This window comes from Entelurus aequoreus, linkage group LG11, assembly GCF_033978785.1.
Source record: "Entelurus aequoreus isolate RoL-2023_Sb linkage group LG11, RoL_Eaeq_v1.1, whole genome shotgun sequence".
In the NCBI taxonomy this organism is placed as follows: Eukaryota; Metazoa; Chordata; class Actinopteri; order Syngnathiformes; family Syngnathidae; genus Entelurus; species Entelurus aequoreus.
In genome coordinates, this window is record NC_084741.1 from 62,254,783 (window position 1) to 62,274,067 (window position 19,285).

The following is a 19,285-nucleotide window of genomic DNA, read 5'->3' on the forward strand; positions in this document are numbered from 1 at the left end:
CCTCAAAGCCACATTCCTAATGCCGTGATGAAGGGAAATCCACTCACAAAACCTGTTATTACACAGAGCAGGTTGCTATGGAAGTGGACTCTTTTTAAACATGGGTGGGGGTTGGTGATTAAAATTTAACAAGACCGAAGAGGAAGGTTTGGAAAAAGGCCTTTAGTCTCATATCTATTCTGTGGCATACTGTTATCAGATCATCAGTCATTTGAGATTGTGAAAAGTCGACCAAATGCAGCCTCCAGGATCAATAAAAATAGTTCTGACTTCAAGTCAGAGCAGAAAAAATTACTTTGGCGGTAAAAAACCACTAGATGTCGCCAAACAGGTGTATTTCCAGATACTGGGAAAACAATAATAGAGCTGCAAAAGGAGTCATTCTATATGTATATAAAAAAGTCAAATTTATTTAAAACTTGTCTGAAAATATCATCAAAACACATTAACAATAGATATGTAAAAGTAAATCAACCTCTGAACTACGAGATAGTCATCTGATGGCGAGACTTTATCACATCCATGAATAAAAACAAGATTTGGATAGAAAAAAGTTACACTTACACACAGACATTGACCAGTACAGAAGAGGCATTCATGTAAGGTCTACAAGAAGCCTGAACTATGTAATGTATCAAAAATATATTTATAAAATAACCTGCGTGGCAGCTAGAATATCACATTGTTGCCTGGTCATAATCTCCTAATATTTCGTTTGCTTTCGGCACTTCCTGGAAGTAATATGTCCTTCTTGCGACGTCCTGCAGTTTTGCTGCCACATTCTTTAGAACCATGAAAAGCGCACAAGCAGGCCGTGCAAAACCTGAAAGAACAGTCAGTTCTGGTGCAAACACCTTCACCTTTCACAGAATGACATTTTGCAGGATGCTGACAGCGAGGGCAGTGTCTGAGGCATTCATCACTGAAGAGGGTTTTGGCAACCTGAAAAGTTATGGATCATTTAATAATGACCACCATTTTTGAAAACACATGCCTACTTTATGTATACCAAGTAATTAAATTAAAAATAGTCTAAAAATTATAAACTTGCCTCTATGAACTTGTCCTGTTTGCTGCTGCTTCCCAAAGATAAAGTGCTAGATTGTAAAGGAGTTAATGTGCGATTTCCGGACTGCGGGGTGGAGTAGCTAGAGGTTCTGGACTGGGCCTGGACGGTCTTGAGAACGGACCTTTTAAAAAGAGCCAGCCTGGTTTCTGTGTCAGCTACATGGACAGTGCCACCAATCTGAAAGTCACAAAATGAAAATATCAATTAGGACAGAAGACTTCTGTTGGACTGTTTCCGGGTTGTTACACAAACACAAAACAGAGCAGCACTCACTAAAATATAGACCTCCGCCAAGGACAAAATCATAATTTGTATTATCATAATTTGTATTTGCGCAACCATATCTGTATTTTGACAGCAACATAAATTTACTGCAAAAAAATAAAAAATTGCTGAAGGTTGATAAAGTAATAAATTAAAAGCAATAACTAATTCTTAATTCTTTCATCCTGATCCCTTATTTTATAAGGTCATGCCTCACTCCACTGCTGGAGTTATATTTCTTGCGGAACCCTCCTCTAAAAACTATTGTCATTTCCGGTTAATAAACCACTACTTTATTCCAACCCTTTGAACCATGCACTTTATTAAATTCTGCAGCTAATTTAACGATTTTGTCCGGGTTCACATGCCATTAATACATTTAGCCTAGTCAAATCAGACCAATGAAATCGCCGAACGGGTCACGGTGGACCGGTGAAATTGTTCTCTTTAAATCAAACGCACTCACACAATAATTCAATCAGCCATTTAGCACAATATGCACTCACCCTCACCCTGACTTGACAAAATGTATACAACACACCCCAAAAGCCGAAATTAATCGAACATCCGCCAAGCGGAACGTATATTTATGGCACAGGCCCAGAGGCGACATGCCTCGAGTCAAAAATGAAAGTGAAAACGAAGCTGAGAAAACACTGGACGAAGTAATCCCGACCCTGAAGAAAACGACTCCAGTGCGCAGGAGGATGACGGAGACAGCGCTATCCGATTACAGGCACTGTCTTTTGGTAAATTTGTGAATAAACACAAGCGCTGTGTGAATGTTTCAATAAGTACACCTGTGGCTTATAAACTTGTGCAGCCAATATATGTACAAAATTAAATCTGTTCAAAAATGAAGTGGGTCTGGTCTGGCTTATATCTATAGTACAGACACAATCTATGTGGTGGAGGTACATTGTGTGTTTGATTCTGCTTTGATTGTTCCTCTACCTCTCGAGCAGCTTCTACTTCACTTCTGTGTCTCTCTCTTCTCAAGACAGCTTGTTTGTCCTGCTGAATTATTCCAATCCAGTCTTTGCAAACATGGCCACAACTGAAAAAATAAACAAATGTTAAGGACAATAAGACAAGCTTTTGATGATCTACCTTAGCCATTTTTATATCTTGGAGGAAAACACACCGACATTTCTGGGTGGAAGAAATAATGGCCGAGGGGACTATTAAGAGGATGACATGCTGACCTGTAGATACACTCAGCAGACAGGTGGCTGAGAATGACAGCCAGGATGTGCCTGAGGTTCCTCTTCCTAAGCTCAGTCAATATGTCTACTTTTCCCAGGCCCATCTTCCGGCCAATCAACCCTGACAGTGGCATAGTTGTCCTGCACACCACAGGGGTCTTAGCGAGAGCTGCTGTGATTCTTAGCTGCTCTTTCAGACTTGGACTTTGGCCGGCAAGCATTTGGGCCCTCTGCTGGCACAAAGTATGCACCATCTGCAAAGCGGGTGTCAACGACAGATTGGCCGCAGTTGTCTTGAGAGGAGTTACTTCCGAATTCACAGAGATGGCATGGAAAGGTGGCTCGTTGTCGAGTTCGTTTACGGTTCTTCTCAGAAGAATTTGCGGAGTGGCACAACCTTGTCTAGTAGAAGCCAGTTCATTCGAGGAAGTGTTGACATGTTTAAGAGCAAGAACTCTGCGAGGAGTAGCCTTGACAAAAACATCATCATCTTTAGAAGTTATCCTGCAGCAATGATTTTGTTGATGCTTCCTGTCACACAAGTCTTCATCGGACTGTGAGCCCCCTTCCTTAAGAGTGGAAAGCCTGTGCTGACGTTGCAAACGTGAGCGGCGTTTTGCATCAGACAGATTTGGAGTTTCGGCGTTTCCTTTCGGCGCAGAAAGCAGTAATTCCTGGAACGAGCCATCGTGGTCGACAGAGGAGTCCTGGGATTTATCGAGGGTGAGGGAGCCGAAGCCGCTGTCTTCACACAGATACCTGCAGCATGGTTCACACATGTTATCTAATTACTTGACTAATCATATTGATACAAAACTTCAAAGCGTGCATACCTGATATATTTAGGCCCCTGGGCGGACAATGGTGTGCACAGGACATCAGAGGAGGAATGCAGGCTATGTGTCAGGTTGCCAATTGGTGATGGAGTGTTTTCCTTGGATGAGGCAGGCAGGAATTTACCTAAGCATTCTGCATCTACATTTAATTGATCAGAGGCACAAAGGCTCTCACTGAAATCATCTAAAAGTGAAATACGTCTTTCCAAACTTTTGCAGGGACCTAAGCGGAGGGTGCCATCCTCAAGAGTCGAGGTTCTCACTTGAGAAAAGAGCAGACGACGTTTCCTACCGGAGAGTTCCTGCTCCAAGTTTAACTGGCTTGAATTTGAAAGCACTGGCACGGTGTCAAAAGATTCAAAGAAGACACTAGGCCAATGATCAGACCCAGTGGAGGACTTTGCAGTGCTTGGGGATTTTATTGTGTGGCCACTTTTTGATTGATCATTGCACATAGGTAGTCTCTGTCGCAATGAGACACCTCTCTTGTATAATTTAGGAGTTTCACACCAGCTCAGAGTGGAAGGTTGCTGTACCCTAACGGAATCTTTATGCAAACATTGGACCAACTCTCTGCTCCTCTCTTCTGGTGTGACACAGACTCTGGCATTTTCTTTGGGTGTGTCACTGAAGTCCAGTAAGGTGAACGCACTACAAGAGTTGAGCCCACTGATGCTCTGTGGACTGTGAAAGAATCCTGAGTAGCCACTGTCAGAACTCTCACAGTACTGTTGGCCTTTGCAGCTGTCATGGTAGGCATTGGATTCAGGAGTACAATGCATTGTTTTCCTGCTCCTGCTTGCACAAACAAACAGTGATGTTCCCGCAGAGGCCTGCAGATGGCAAACAGAAAAGCAAACTATTCTCAGACTTATGAGAAATACAATTACAGCTTGAAGGTTTTGAGAAATATTACAAAATAATATCAATATTATAATATCTTGAACTGCATTGCTGTAACTGTTGTTGAGCCAAAACAGTAAATGAAAATAGCTTGTGAGAATCAGAATCGTTTTTATTGCCATTGTTTGAGAACGGGTTCATAAACTAGGAATTTTTCTTGGTGCAGTCGATCATCCATCAATCCATTTTCTCCCGCTTGTCCCGTTCGGGGTTGCTGGAGCCTATCTCAGCTGCATTCGGGCGGAAGGCGGGGTACACCCTGGACAAGTCGCCACCTCATCGCAGGGCCAACACAGATAGACAGACAACATTCACACTCACACACGAGGGCCAATTTTAGTGTTGCCAATCAACCTATCCCCAGGTGCATGCAACATAAAACACATCACAGAATAGGTAAGAAAAATGAGCTACCGGTAGCTTGCCAGCGGATTATGAGTAGGTTACCAAAGAGTGAAAGAATATTTGCTTAAATTCTGAGTTTTTGTAACAGTTAAATCCAGACATAAGATGACAGACTACCACAAAATTGCATGCAAAAAATGCATTCACTGGAGATAGGTTTCTTAAATTAAATTCAAATTTGAATGTTGCCAGTACTATAAACACAAATCCCTCTCTTTTTGTCAAAGTAGCTCAAATGGTGATTCAAAAACTGTACTAGGAAAAATGCATATTGAAATACAAGATGCAGATGATCAAAAAACAAAACACATTAATACCAAATGGAGTTGTGGACACCAACATTTTTAATGCTCTGGCAAAAAAACAACTATTCCCTTTGTTTAGGTTAAAATAGCAATGAAAATTAATGTTACAAAAAATAGTATATCTCGACCATTTTAATTTTGCAAAAGTAGCTCTCGGAAAAAGAAAAGGTTGGGGACCCCTGACCCAGAGAATAGGTTGAATATTTTCGATCCAAAAAGTGTGAGTATGTGACAGAATATTGGCATGAATCCAGTGCACACTTTGCTGTCCTCTGACTGACTTCTGTTGATATAAAAAAGGTAAGACACATGAATTCTGGCCCAAAGAACAAACATGATCAGATAATTTAGTAAAAAAAGTAGCTCTACTATCATCAACAATGAAGGTATATTACTTAAATCAGTTATTCCCAAACTGTGGTATGTGTACTAGTAGCAGGCTTCATCTAGCGCAGTGGTCTGCAATCCGCGGCTCTTGAGCCACATGCGGCTCTTTAGCGCTGCCCTAGTGGCTCTCTGGAGCATTTTTTAAAAAAGGATTAAAAATGGAAAAAGATGGGGAAAAATTATTCTGTTTTAGTATGTTTTTTGTTTGAGAACAAACATAACACAAACCTGCCCAATTGTTAGAAAGCCCACTGTTTAATATATTTGTGTGTATGCGTCACTGATGAGAGTATTTGGTGACCATCGTTTTGTCCTACTTATTTTGGCAGTTCTAGAACTCACCATAGTGTGGACTGTGACGCAACAGTTTGTTTACATGTAAAATCTTCCACTCCTTTGTCTCATTTTGTCCACCAAAAGTTTCATGCTTTGCCTGAATGCACAAAGGTTCGCTTTGTTGATGTTATTGACTTGTTGGAGTGCTAATCAGGCATATTTGGTCAGTGCATGACTGCAAGCTAATCAATGCCAACATGCTATTTAGGCTAGCAGGATGTACATATTGCATCATCATGCCTCAGTTGTAGGTATATTTGAGCTAATTTAAATATCCTTTACTTTTATCCTCTTTGTATATAATTTAGTTTTGCATATCTCATGACACATTATCTGTATGTAATATTGGCTGCATTTCAGATTGTGGTTTGTGTGCCATATTGTTCCAGACCACAGCAAATATTACGTAGTTTGCCAAAGATTGTAATACATCTATTAGAAGACAGCCTGCTGTTTCCTTTAACTTGGACACACACACATCTATACATTTGGCCATTAAAAGCCAGTAATTTCCAGGAGTTATCTCACCTTCTGATTAGCCTCTGATTTATTTATGTATCATTCATTGTGGCTTGTACAGCCCTTTGAGACACTTGTGATTTAGGGCTATATACAGTAAGTAAACTTTGATTGATTTATGGATTTACTAATGATTTCTAATGTTGTAAAAATGTGTAGAATAACTATTAAATTTCAACATTTCTGTCAACAAAGATTTGCTTCAGCCTGCGACACAGTAATTTTGATAGTAGGCTAATATAGACATGTCATGTGTTGTCTTCATTATAAGACTTATATACGGCTTTTTATTTTTTGCGGCTCCAGACAGTTTTGTTTATTGTATTTTTGGTCCAATATGGCTCTTTCAACATTTTGGGTTGCCGACCCCTGATCTAGTGGTATGCCAAAGAATCACTTGATTAAAATACAGCGTTTGTATTTTTTTTAATATTCAAACAGCGTTACTGTTCAAGCCGAGTGTTATGTTACAGTAGCCAAAAATATTAAATATACTTGTTAAATAAAACCTCTGCCTTGTTTTTAATAAACACGTAGGCCTATTACTAGAGATGTCCGATAATATCGCAGATAAATGCTTTAAAATGTGATATCGGAAATTATCGGTATCGGTTTCAGAAAGTAACATTTATGACTTTTTAAAACGCCACTGTACAGAGTGGTACACGGACGTAGGGAGAAGTACAGAGCAAGTACCTTGAAGGCACTGCCTTAGCGTGCCGGCCCAGTCACATGATATCTACGGCTTTTCACACACACAAGTGAATGCAAGGCATTCTTGGTCAACAGCCATACAGGTCACACTGAGGGTGACCGTATAAACAACTTTAACACTGTTACAAATATGCGCCACACTGTGAACCCACACCAAACAAGAATGACAAACACATTTCATGAGAACATCCGCACTGTAACACAACATAAACACAACAGAACAAATACCCAGAACCCCTTGCAGCACTAACTTGTGCCAGGACGCTACAATATACACCCCCGCAACCCCCGCCCACCCCAACCTCCTCATGCTCTGTCAGGGACAGCATGTCCCAAATTCCAAGCTGCTGTTTTGAGGCATGTTAAAAAAAAATAATGCACTTTGTGACTTCAATAATAAATATGGCAGTGCCATGTTGGCATTTTTTTCCATAACTTGAGTTGATTTATTTTGGAAAACCTTGTTACATTGTTTAATGCATCCAGAGGGGATGCATTAAACATCTCTACTAGAGATGTCCGATAATATCGGCCGATAAATGCTTTAAAATGTAATATCGGAAATTATCAGTATCGTTTTTTTTTATTATCGGTATCGTTTTTTTGGTAATTTTTTTTTTGTTTTTTTTTATTAAATCAACATTAAAAACACAAGATACACTTACAATTAGTGCACCAACCCAAAGAACCTCCCTCCCCCATTTACACTCATTCACACAAAAGGGTTGTTTCTTTCTGTTATTAATATTCTGGTTCCTACATTATATATCAATCTATAAAAATACAGTCTGCAAGGGGCACAGTCCGTAAGCCCACATGATTGTGCGTGCTGCTGGTCCACTAATAGTACTAACCTTTAACAGTTAATTTTAGTCATTTTCATTAATTACTAGTTTCTATGTAACTGTTTTTATATTGTTTTACTTTCTTTTTTATTCAGAATTTTTTTTAAATGTATTTATAATATTTTATTAAATTTTTTAAAAAGGACCTTATCTTCACCATACCTGGTTGTCCAAATTAGGCATAATAATGTGTTAATTCCACGACTGTATATATCGGTTGATATTGGTCATTGGAAAGCCAAGTTATTTCTGAGGTGGTACTGGGTGGGTGGTGGGGGGGGGACACTGACCTATATTACAAGACATTTAGAAAGGGCAATGACGTAATGGCAGAAAAAAGGCCAAGGGTGTAAGGGTCAACATTTGACAGAAAAAAAAGTATTCTTAAACAAGCTGAATTATTAACACTCTTCAACAAAAATGAAACCTTTCCTTGCTTCAGCTAGGCAGGCAATAAAGAAACACATGCACACTTCTGCCATTTTGTGGCCCAGCTTGTAAACTAGTTCAGCTCACACTAAACCTTCTCAGCGGATTCATTAGCGTGGCCATGACACCTGTCAATCAATTAGAACTTCTAAAGCGACGACATTGTATGCAATTACCATACAATGTCTCTTTTTTTTCTAAATACACAACAAACTAACGTGGCTTGTTTCCTTATCTTTAACGTTAATTAGTGTTGAGGAAATTGTGCACTTAGGAAGAAAAAAAATTGTGTCTCGTTAAATTTATGCTTTTTAATGACACTCTAATTGACAATAAGGAGATTGCAAAAAGACTTACTTCAAGCTATTCCACAGAGGGGCCTGAGATTTGGAAAGGCCGGGGCTCGGGAGTAGGCGTTCAGCTGACACCGAGCACCATATTTTCCATCAGGTACATGTTAGCAGCAGAAAGTCACAACAGCAAAATGACTCCCTTTCAAATTTGGAGCCTTCAGCGGCTTGTGTCACGTGTTTCCGTCTTCCTGGCGGCCCACTATTAGAGGCTTTAGCGCCATCTGCCGGACTGGAATGTGAAACTGGTATTAATGCAGGGAAAAGTAAGAATCATAATAATATTCATGATGATGTTCATTTGAATGTCAAAACGGTAAAGATACAGCAATTAATATGAAGCACTATTTTGATCGGTTTAATCGCATTATTGTTCCATTTATGAACTCATGGCCATGAATTGATTAACTTGGACTTAGTTGAAAAACTAATTCGGGTGTTACCATTTAGTGGTCAATTGTACGGAATATGTACTGTACTGTGAAATCTACTGATAAAAGTTTCAATCAATCAATCAAAAGTGGCCATTCACATTTAGTTCTCCACCAGACTCCCAGGATTAATCAATTACAGGTTTTTCATTAACCTATTCAGATTTTTTATCAAATTATGTGCAATTATTTTTTATTTTATAAACCGCTATTTATCATATGCAACATTTACATACAATCAAGAAATAACAATAATCAAAACTAGTACAGAAACAGTACAAAACAGCGTCATGGGGTTATAAACCTAATAAAGTAACTACAATAGAATGCAATATATATATATATATATATATATATTACATTCTATTGTATATATGTAACAAAATGTAAAGCCATAGGCTCACACAAGTTCCGTAAATAATCCACATTTTGAACACAGCATCATAGTTTTCACAGCTTTTTGGTTGTTAGAGGTAGAGAGCGTTTTAAAGTAGTAATAATATAATAATATATCACGATAATATTCATGATGATGATCATTTGAATGTCAAAACAGTAAAGAAACATATGAAGCACTATTTTGATCGGTTTAATCGCATTATTGTTCCATTTATGACCTCAAATTATATGCAGTGTCAAAAGTAAATGTACTTAAATCCATCGTATTTTAATTCCATGTGTTCCATCTGTATTTTTTTGTTCTTTTATAAACCTTTATTGATAATATGCAACATTTACATACAATTAAGAAATAATAATAATCAAAACAAGTACAGAAACAGTACAAAAACAGTAAAATCGGTTGGTAGAGTGGCCGTGCCAGCAACTTTAGGGTTCCAGGTTCGATTCCCGCTTCCGCCATATAGTCACTTCCGTTGTGTCCTTGGGCAAGACAATTTACCCAGCTGCTCCCAGTGCCACCCACACTGGTTTAAATGTAACTTAGATATTGGGCTTCACTATGTAAAGCGCTTTGAGTCACTAGAGAAAAAACGCTATACAATACTTCACTTCACTTCACTAAAAAAAACAGCGCCAGGGGGTTATAAACTTAATTTTAATTTATATATATATATATATATATATATATATATATATATATATATATATATATATATATATATATATATATATATATATATATGTATATATATATATATATATATGTGTATATATATATATATATATATATATATATATATATATATATATATATATATATATATATATATATATATATATATATATATATATATATATATATATATATATATATAAAGAATCCACATTTTGAACACAGCATCATAGTTTTCACAGCTTTTTTGGTTATTAGAGGTAGAGAGCGTTTTAAAGTAGGTCGGGTATTGAGAAACTTACATTTACGAATATGAAACTTAGCCAATAGTATAATGAGGTTGCAAAGGTAAAATTGCTTTTCAATTTATTTTTTCCAAGTTCCATCGGTATTTTACAGACTACATCTTGACGCCGTTTGATGACGTAGGGAGGTATGACGTGCTGTCGCCCAGGGCAACCCTCCAAACACCACTTTTATAAGAACGCCACTTCCGAGAGCCAAAACAAGGACAAAGAGACTTACATCTTTGAGTTGACGCTGGGAAATCTGTCTTCATCTTCTTTAATTAGTTTCTTTGTTATTGTTTTCCTATTAACACCGTTAAGTAACAGTAGTGCAACATTAGTGGTCCCTAGCCATGAGTTCTACTTCCTGCCCTCTAGGCAACTTGACTTCTAATGAGTGTGCTTCCAAGATCCCTGTGGAACATCTGGAATATGATTACATTGGCAAATGCAAGGATACCAAATACCTGGAGAAAATCCTTGGACTACTGAGGTAAACAAACAAAGTCAGTGTGTTATTAGGTTATCGATATGGTTATAGCTAGCAGTGGTAAACAAATACCATGCATGTTATTGCTGCGGCTAAAAGTCATTATTGTTGCAATAGTCTGCACCTACTGTTATTTGTATAGATCCGGCAAGGAGGGCTTTTATCCTCATCTGATTGAGTTCTGCGAGACTCATCTGGAGAACCTGGACCCTCGGAGCCGAGCACTGAGGAAGGAAAATCCTGTTTCCACATCCTCCAATCTTCCAGAGGATGAGAGGAGCCTTATAGAAAATGAGTTGAAGGTCTGCTCTCCATCATATACTGTTTATCACTCGTTGACCTCTTCTGTGCGAATGTATATGTACACAATTATATATTTTTTCCAGATGTGGCAAGATGAGAGCAGAGTGACAGAGATGGCTCTCAAAAGGCATTCAATGTTTAATGATGGCGTTGAGCAAAATATGCCTCCTGTAAGAGGGTCCAACTGCTCTGTTCCACTCATTTGGGTAAGATGTGGTGTATCTACAACCCCTGGCAATACATAGAATCACCAGACTTGGAGAATGTTCATTCAGATGTTTAATTTTGTAGAAAAAAACACAACAGACATAACACAAAACTATAGTCATTTCAAATGGCAACGTTGTGGTTTTAAGATAAATGCTATGTTGTGATGTTGTATTTAATTGTTTTTTTTATCATATTGTACAAACCTCGTTTCCATATGAGTTGGGAAATTGTGTTAGATGTAAATATAAACGGAATACAATGATTTGCAAATCCTTTTCAACCCATATTCAATTGAATGCACTACAAAGACAAGATATTTGATGTTCAAACTCATAAACTTTATTTTTTTTTTGCAAATAATAATTAACTTAGAATTTCATGGCTGCAACACGTGCCAAAGTAGTTGGAAAAGGGCATGTTCACCACTGTGTTACATGGCCTTTCCTTTTAACAACACTCAGTAAACGTTTGGGAACTGAGGAGACACATTTTTTAAGCTTCTCAGGTGGAATTCTTTCCCATTCTTGCTTGATGTACAGCTTAAGTTGTTCAACAGTCCGGGGGTCTCCGTTGTGGTATTTTAGGCTTCATGTTGCGCCACACATTTTCAATGGGAGACAGGTCTGGACTACAGGCAGGCCAGTCTAGTACCCGCACTCTTTTACTATGAAGCCACGTGGCTTGGCATTGTCTTGCTGAAATAAGCAGGGGCGTCCATGGTAACGTTGCTTGGATGGCAACATATGTTGCTCCAAAACCTGTATGTACCTTTCAGCATTAATGGCGCCTTCACAGATGTGTAAGTCACCCATGTCTTGGGCACTAATACACCCCCATACCATCACAGATGCTGTCTTTTCAACTTTGCGCCTAGAACAATCCGGATGGTTCTTTTCCTCTTTGGTCCGGAGGACACGACGTCCACAGTTTCCAAAAACAATTTGAAATGTGGACTCGTCAGACCACAGAACACTTTTCCACTTTGTATCAGTCCATCTTAGATGAGCTCAGGCCCAGCGAAGCCGACGGCGTTTCTGGGTGTTGTTGATAAACGGTTTTCGCCTTGCATAGGAGAGTTTTAACTTGCACTTACAGATGTAGCGACCAACTGTAGTTACTGACCGTGGGTTTCGGAAGTGTTCCTGAGCCCATGTGGTGATATTCTTTACACACTGATGTCGCTTGTTGATGCAGTACAGCCTGAGGGATCGACGGTCACGGGCTTAGCTGCTTACGTGCAGTGATTTCTCCAGATTCTCTGAACCCTTTGATGATATTGCGGACCGTAGATGGTTAAATCCCTAAATTCCTTGCAATAGCTGGTTGAGAAAGGTTTTTCTTAAACTGTTCAACAATTTGCTCACGCATTTTTTGACAAAGTGGTGACCCTCGCCCCATCCTTGTTTGTGAATGACTGAGCATTTCATGGAATCTACTTTTATACCCAATCATGGCACCCACCTGTTCCCAATTTGCCTGTTCACCTGTGGGATGTTCCAAATAAGTGTTTAATGAGCATTCCTCAACTTTATCAGTATTTATTGCCACCTTTCCCAACTTCTTTGTCACGTGTTGCTGGCATCAAATTCTAAAGTTAATGATTATTTGCAACAAAAAAAAAGTTTTATCAGTTTGAACATCAAATATGTTGTCTTTGTAGCATATTCAACTGAATATGGGTTGAAAATGATTTGCAAATCATTGTATTCTGTTTATATTTACATCTAACAGAATTTCCCAACTCATATGGAAATGGGGTTTGTATATGTATTGCTTTTATTTCTTTTTTCTCTCGCTTTCTTTTCTTTTTCTTTTAAATTGTAATGTTACTGCCTTTTTTACATCATGGCCAGGGGACTACAGATGAAGTTAAAAGTACCAATGATTGATTGTAACACACACACTAGGTGTGATGAGATTATTCTCTGCATTTGACCCATCACCCTCACCCCCTGGGAGGTGAAGGGAACAGTGAGCAGCAGCGGTGGTCGCGCCCAGGAATCATTTTGGTGATTTAACCCCCAATTCCAACCCTTGATGCTGAGTGCCAAGCAGGGAGGTAATGGGTCCCATTTTTATAGTCTTTGGTATGACTCACGACCTACCGATCTCACACTCTGACCACTAGGCCACTGAGCAGGAGAAAACTAGCCTTCTGGCTAATTCTGGCTTTTTTAACCATGTGTAGTCACGTGTTTTATGAAATTGCATTGTCCCCTTTGAAATAAACTCATCTAATCTATTCCAAGAAACACTAAAGTAAATTAAGAATATAATTTGGGGTACAGTAGTCAGTAACAGTTTTGTTTTTAGATCAAACAGACTGAATACAAATTATGTAATCCGTCAAGTTTGAGGTCTTCGGTCAAAAATGAGTTTTCACACCTTGGAGAGCTGTTGCACCAGGTGTATTGATATGAATCATGGCTCCAACAAAAGAGATGTCAATCTAGACAAAGGAGAGGATTATCAAACTTCCTCAAGAAGGTAAACTGTCGGGAAATGTTGCAAAAATGTTTGTTTACAATCAGCTCTAAAATCTGTACCAAGTACAAACAATGTGGGAAGGTTATAAAAGGCAAGCGTACTCGCAGAACAAAGTAAGTCATCAAAGCGTCAAGACCGAAAACAGAAAATGCACAGCAAATCAAATGAAAAACTAATGGGCGGAAACCGGAGTCACCGTCTGTGACCAAACTGTAAGAAACAGTCTAAGGAAAGAGGATTCAAATACAAAAAAGCTCAACGAAAGCCGTCAATACCTAAACATAAAAAACAAGGGTCCAAAAGAAAAACAATTGTGCACTATGGATGAAAGTCATATTTAGTATTGAGTCGTAAATCTGCATTAGGCAAAGTGATAATGCTGGAACTTTTGTTTGGTGCTGTTGCAATGAGATGTATGAAGACAACTGCCTGAAGAAAGTGAGCCCCATGTGTTGCATTGTTAAACACCCCATGTGGAGGAGTTCAAGTACCTAGTAGTCTTGTTCAAGAGTGAGGGAAGAGTGGATCGTGAGATCGACAGGCGGATCGGTGCGGCGTCTTCAGTAATGCGGACGCTGTATCGATCCGTTCTAGTGAAGAAGGAGCTGAGCCAGAAGGCAAAGCTCTCAATTTACCGGTCGATCTACGTTCCCATCCTCACCTTTGGTCATGAGCTGTGGGTTATGACAAGATCATGGGTACAAGCGGCCAAAATGAATTTCCTCCGCCGGGTGGCGGGGCTCTCCCTTAGAGATAGGGTGAGAAGGTCTGTCATCCAGGAGGAGCTCAAAGTAAAGCCGCTGCTCCTCCACATCGAGAGGAGCCAGATGAGGTGGTTCGGGCATCTGATCAGGATGTCACTCGAACGCTTCCCTAGGGTAGGAGGCCACGGGGAAGACCCAGGACACGTTGGGAAGACTATGTCTCCCGGCTGGCCTGGGAACGCCTCGGGATCCCCCGGCAGGAGCTGGACGAAGTGGCTGGGGAGAGGGAAGTCTGGGCTTACTTGTTTAGGCCGCTGCCCCCGCGACCCGACCTCGGATATGCGGAAGAAGATGGATGGATGGATGGATGGATGCCTGAAGAAAACATGCAAATTTCCACAGTCAGTGATGATAGGGGGCTGCGTGTCAGGGGAGATGGCTGTCGTTACATCTTCAATAACTGCACAAGTAAAACTTAACTTGAAAAAGACATATAAGGTCAATGTCATGGCTTGCAAATAGTCTAGATCTCAATCCAATTGGAAACCTGTGGTGGGAATTGAAGAAAATGGTCCATGACAAGCTGCGATGAGGTGGCGACTTGTCCAGGGTGTACCCCGCCTTCCGCCAGAATGCAGCTGAGATAGGCTCCAGCACCCCCCGCTACCCCGAACGAGACAAGCGGTAGAAAATGGATGGATGGATGGTCCATGACAAGACTTGATGAAGAGTACTGTTTGTCACTCGTTAGGTCCATGCCTCAGAGACTGCAGGATGTTATAAAAGCCAGAGGTGGTGCAACAAAGCACTTGAGGTGTGTAGTACTGTTTTCTTGTTTTTTTCTTAATTCCATAATTTATTCCTCAGAATTGAGTGATTCCATATTTTCTTTCGGCTCAATTTAAAACTGAAACTTATACTGACTACAACATATTTTCTCGATTTCTTTTAGTGTATCTTTGAAACCAGAAAGTTTCCATTTGAAATGACGATATTTTTGTGTCATGGCTGTTATCTGCTTTTTTTTCTACAGTATTGAACAACTGAATGAGCATCCTCAAAGAATGGTGATTCCATAAGTTTTGCCAGTGGTTGTATGTTACTTTCTATGTTCATACATGGGAAGATAACAAGTAATTTGCTTTGCAGAACTCAACATCTACAGGAAAGTGGAGGTCTTCAAGGTGTAACAAGCCACGTGATTATCGTGAATGGGACAAGTAAATCATTTTGTCTGTATATCTGAAAACCGTAGGTCAGTTTTTTCCTAAGTGTGGCCCGGGTCCAGGTTTGCGCAGTATAGACAATATACATTGTTAATTATATAAATTAGACAGACTATAGATAAATCAGATTTAACACACAAGGAATTTGACTTGATAGACTGTGCAAGAAACAAAAACAGTACAACTACGAGAGCACATTGCCGTGCCGGCCATCTGTTGCACCTTCTTGGTATGAAACAAGGGAAACATGAAAGAACACATAGGACATAAAATACATTGAAGGAGAACAGAGCTAATTTAAGGAGCTGCCACTTCAGCGGAACAATTTATACGTACAGCTACAAAAGTAAATCACAACAGAAAACAAAAAAAGAGCAACAAATGTAGCAACAACTATTTCCCAAAAATTTAGGAATTTCGGGAGGAGCGGGAAGTTTTTTGAAAATGCTAAAAAAAAACTTAAATGGTCTGAAGAGTTGAAATGGTTGGTGTTGGAATTTTTCAAATCGGTCGAGAAATGTTGAAGTAGTAACATGTTGAATTAGAAAATGGTATTACGGAATTCCTGGAATTTCGGGAAAACCGAGACTTTTTCTAGTTCAAAAAACAACTTAGTTTTTTGTCCTGACAAGAGGAATGTTTTGACGGCAGTATGGTTGAAATGCGTAGAAAAATGCGGAAGGAGTAGTCGCCAGAAAAAAGGGTGGAAATAGGGCTTTGGAAAACCAGGAATTTTGGATATTTCTGGAATTTTTTTGAACTTGGAAAAAAGGTAGTTTAAATTTCCAGGATGGTGGAATGGTTTGAATCGGTTGAAAAATGTGGAAATGGTGGAAGTTTGAAAAAGGGCCAATTCATTCTGAATGGGAAAATGTCCCGGAAAACCTGGTATTCGGGGAAATCTGGGAATTTTTGGAATTTATCAAGGAAAAACCCGCGATTCCCGAACAGGCTGAACAGTTTGAAGTTGGAACGGTTTGAATCAGGTGAAAAATGTGGAAGGTAGAGCGAGCCAAAATCTGAAGAAGAAGAAGTTGTAATAAATAGATTCATTTTGGTGTAGAAAACCATATGTGTGAATGTTTTGGAGCATTCACACAATCATAGAACCCTCACTGCCCCCAGCTCGTTTTTATTAGCGCTTGCCATACTGTAGATAAAGCATATTATTATTATTTGTGTTGACATTTCACATTTTTCTCACCTTTGGGCGTTACCTTTCATTTTTTCTGTGTTTTTGTTTGGTCCACTGGCCACAATTTGGACACCCCTGGCTAGCATACATTGACCTGCATTGGATTGTTTGGGCATCTGTAATGGACACAGTATGACACAGGGGGTAATAGAAATATAGTTTGCCTTACTTTGAGCATCTTCTTGTAGGTTCGATGTGGAAAAAGAATGTCAGAAAATTGATGGCGACCTTGTCGAAAATGAACGGCCTGCGATTATAAACACAGAACGCCCCAAAGCTGAAGTGGATCCTTCATGTATAAGTTTTTGCAGCTCCTTCAGCCTTTTGTTGACATGTGAGTACAACAACTAATGATGTTTCATAACAATACTGTACATCCAGTGCTGACAACAGAGGAAAAACTTCTTCTGGCAAAGCGTGAGAAAGACAAAGGCAATGAAGCTTTCAGAGCGAATGATTATGAAGAGGCAATTGCGTACTACTCCAGGTGGGACTAAAACTCCTAAATATTGGGTTCTCCACTCAAGTCAATTGTAAAGTGTAATTCCCTTGTTTTGTCTCATCACAGAAGCATATGCATTGTGCCTATGGTGGCTGCATACAACAACAGAGCCCAGGCAGAGATTAAGCTGAAGCATTGGACGAGCGCCATGAAGGATTGCAACCATATATTGGAGCTCGAACCCTGCAATGTGAAAGGTGCATTATTCTCACCATTATGTCAACTTATAGCTCGACTATAAACCAGAATACACTGATGTGAACAGTATTGCCATTGTTGTAATAATGCATTTTCAGCTCTGCTTCGTCGAGCCTCTGTGCACAATGAAATGGGAAACGGGCAACTGGCCGTGAAAGACCTGACAATTGTGCTGAGAGAGGAACCACAAAATGTTGCAGCCACTGTAAGTGTATTGGACTTGTCCGTTACCCGTTTTGTCCACTAGGTGTCATTACATGCAAACAAGTAGGTTGTGGGACAATACTGCACATTTTAGATTCTTAGTAAACATATCCATCCAACCATAATTCTGCATTTTTTGGTTTGATTTTTGCTTTTAATATTAGATAATTGTACTATAATAAATAAATACAAAACATGGTATGTATATTGTTCTATACAACACAGGACAGTACAAACATAAAATATATATTCTTATCAACAAACCTATTTGTGAACAATTTTACAATATATAATACAACAATCGAATTAGTAAATCTACAAAATAATTAAGTTAAAGTACCAATGATTGTCACACACACACACTAGGTGTGGCGAAATTATTCTCTGCATTTGACCCATCACCCTTGATCACCCCCTGGGGGGTGAGGTGAGCAGTGAACAGCAGTGGTGGCCACGCCCGGGAACAATTTTTTGTGATTTAACCCCCAATTCCAACGCTTGATGCTGAGTGCCAAGCAGGGAGGTAATGGGTCCCATTTTTATAGTCTTTGGTATGACTCGGCCGGGGTTTGAACTCACAACCTACCGATCTCAGGGCGGACACTCTAACCACTAAGTATTCTCGTGTTGTGTCTTCGTACACACAGTTTGAGCAAAATTAAAGTCAATAGTGATAAATAACTAAACAAAAAAGTAACTGACCTTTCTGTCCCGAAAGTAGAATGACCTATGGCAGGGATTTTCAAGCTGCGGTACGTGTACCACTAGTGGTATGCAACCTCCATCTAGTGGTACACCACATAATCACTATATTAAAGTCTTTCATTGTGGCTTGTGCAGCCCTTTGAGACACTTGTAATTTAGGGCTGTATAAATAAACTTTGATTGATTGATAGATTGAATTTTCTATATTTAAACTGTTACCGTTCAAACTGTGTAACCTGGCAGTGGCCAAAAATATTAAATATACTTGTTAAATAATACCTCTGCCTTGTTTTTAATGAATACTTGGGCCTATTACGCTCCTGTACTTCTAATGCTGGTCATTATGGTAGTTTTTTTGCCGAGGTGGTACGGTTATAGTTTTAGTTTATTTGGAAAAAGAATACTATTATGGCACATGACATAGTTTATGTTTCTTATTACATGTCCGAAAAGGAGTGGGAAGAAGCAGAGCTAATGTAATCCTACTTCTTGTCTGTTTCATAGCCTTTGCACACCATTTCTTACACGTTTGTTAGTTGACTTTGAGTGCTTAATTTATCACACAAAACATTTCAACAAATACTAATGTTCTCAGGAATTATTGTTTATAAATTGTTATTCACAAATATCTCAGTTTCGATAAGGTTACAGGGTAACAAGATGTTTATTGGGATTTTTTTTTTCTTTAATTGCACTTTGTA

General features: G+C 39.2%; 2 protein-coding genes across 2 annotated transcripts in view; one reads left to right on the forward strand and one right to left on the reverse strand.

Moving 5' to 3' along the window:
* Positions 1 to 392: 392 nt before the first annotated feature.
* Positions 393 to 8,761, reverse strand: fbxo43 (F-box protein 43). The gene is made up of 6 exons (XM_062064333.1): positions 8,575 to 8,761; positions 3,372 to 4,207; positions 2,539 to 3,297; positions 2,288 to 2,390; positions 1,052 to 1,246; positions 393 to 942 (listed from the first exon to the last, which is right to left on the reverse strand). Exons 2-6 carry the CDS (start codon positions 4,154 to 4,156, stop codon positions 694 to 696), a joined length of 2,091 nt encoding a protein of 696 aa, XP_061920317.1. The 5' UTR covers positions 4,157 to 4,207; positions 8,575 to 8,761; the 3' UTR covers positions 393 to 693.
* Positions 8,762 to 10,554: 1,793 nt separating this feature from the next.
* spag1b (sperm associated antigen 1b) overlaps positions 10,555 to 19,285 on the forward strand; it is a 35,941-nt gene continuing 27,210 nt past the window's right edge. The window contains exons 1-8 of the mRNA XM_062063729.1: positions 10,555 to 10,853; positions 10,993 to 11,152; positions 11,237 to 11,359; positions 15,704 to 15,774; positions 17,164 to 17,270; positions 17,357 to 17,462; positions 17,544 to 17,674; positions 17,774 to 17,880. Coding sequence (XP_061919713.1) covers positions 10,714 to 10,853; positions 10,993 to 11,152; positions 11,237 to 11,359; positions 15,704 to 15,774; positions 17,164 to 17,270; positions 17,357 to 17,462; positions 17,544 to 17,674; positions 17,774 to 17,880 — 945 coding nt within the window. The 5' untranslated portion in view covers positions 10,555 to 10,713. The remainder of the gene's footprint in view (positions 10,854 to 10,992; positions 11,153 to 11,236; positions 11,360 to 15,703; positions 15,775 to 17,163; positions 17,271 to 17,356; positions 17,463 to 17,543; positions 17,675 to 17,773; positions 17,881 to 19,285) is intronic.

Coding starts and splice junctions, on each gene's coding strand:
- fbxo43 (XM_062064333.1), bottom strand. CDS start 4,156: ATGCATTGTACTCCTGAATCCAATGCCTACCATGACAGCTGCAAAGGC. Junction 1,247..2,287: donor AAGTAGAAGCTGCTCGAGAG/GTAGAGGAACAA, acceptor TGTGACTTTCAG/ATTGGTGGCACTGTCCATGT. Junction 943..1,051: donor AACAGGACAAGTTCATAGAG/GCAAGTTTATAA, acceptor ATAACTTTTCAG/GTTGCCAAAACCCTCTTCAG.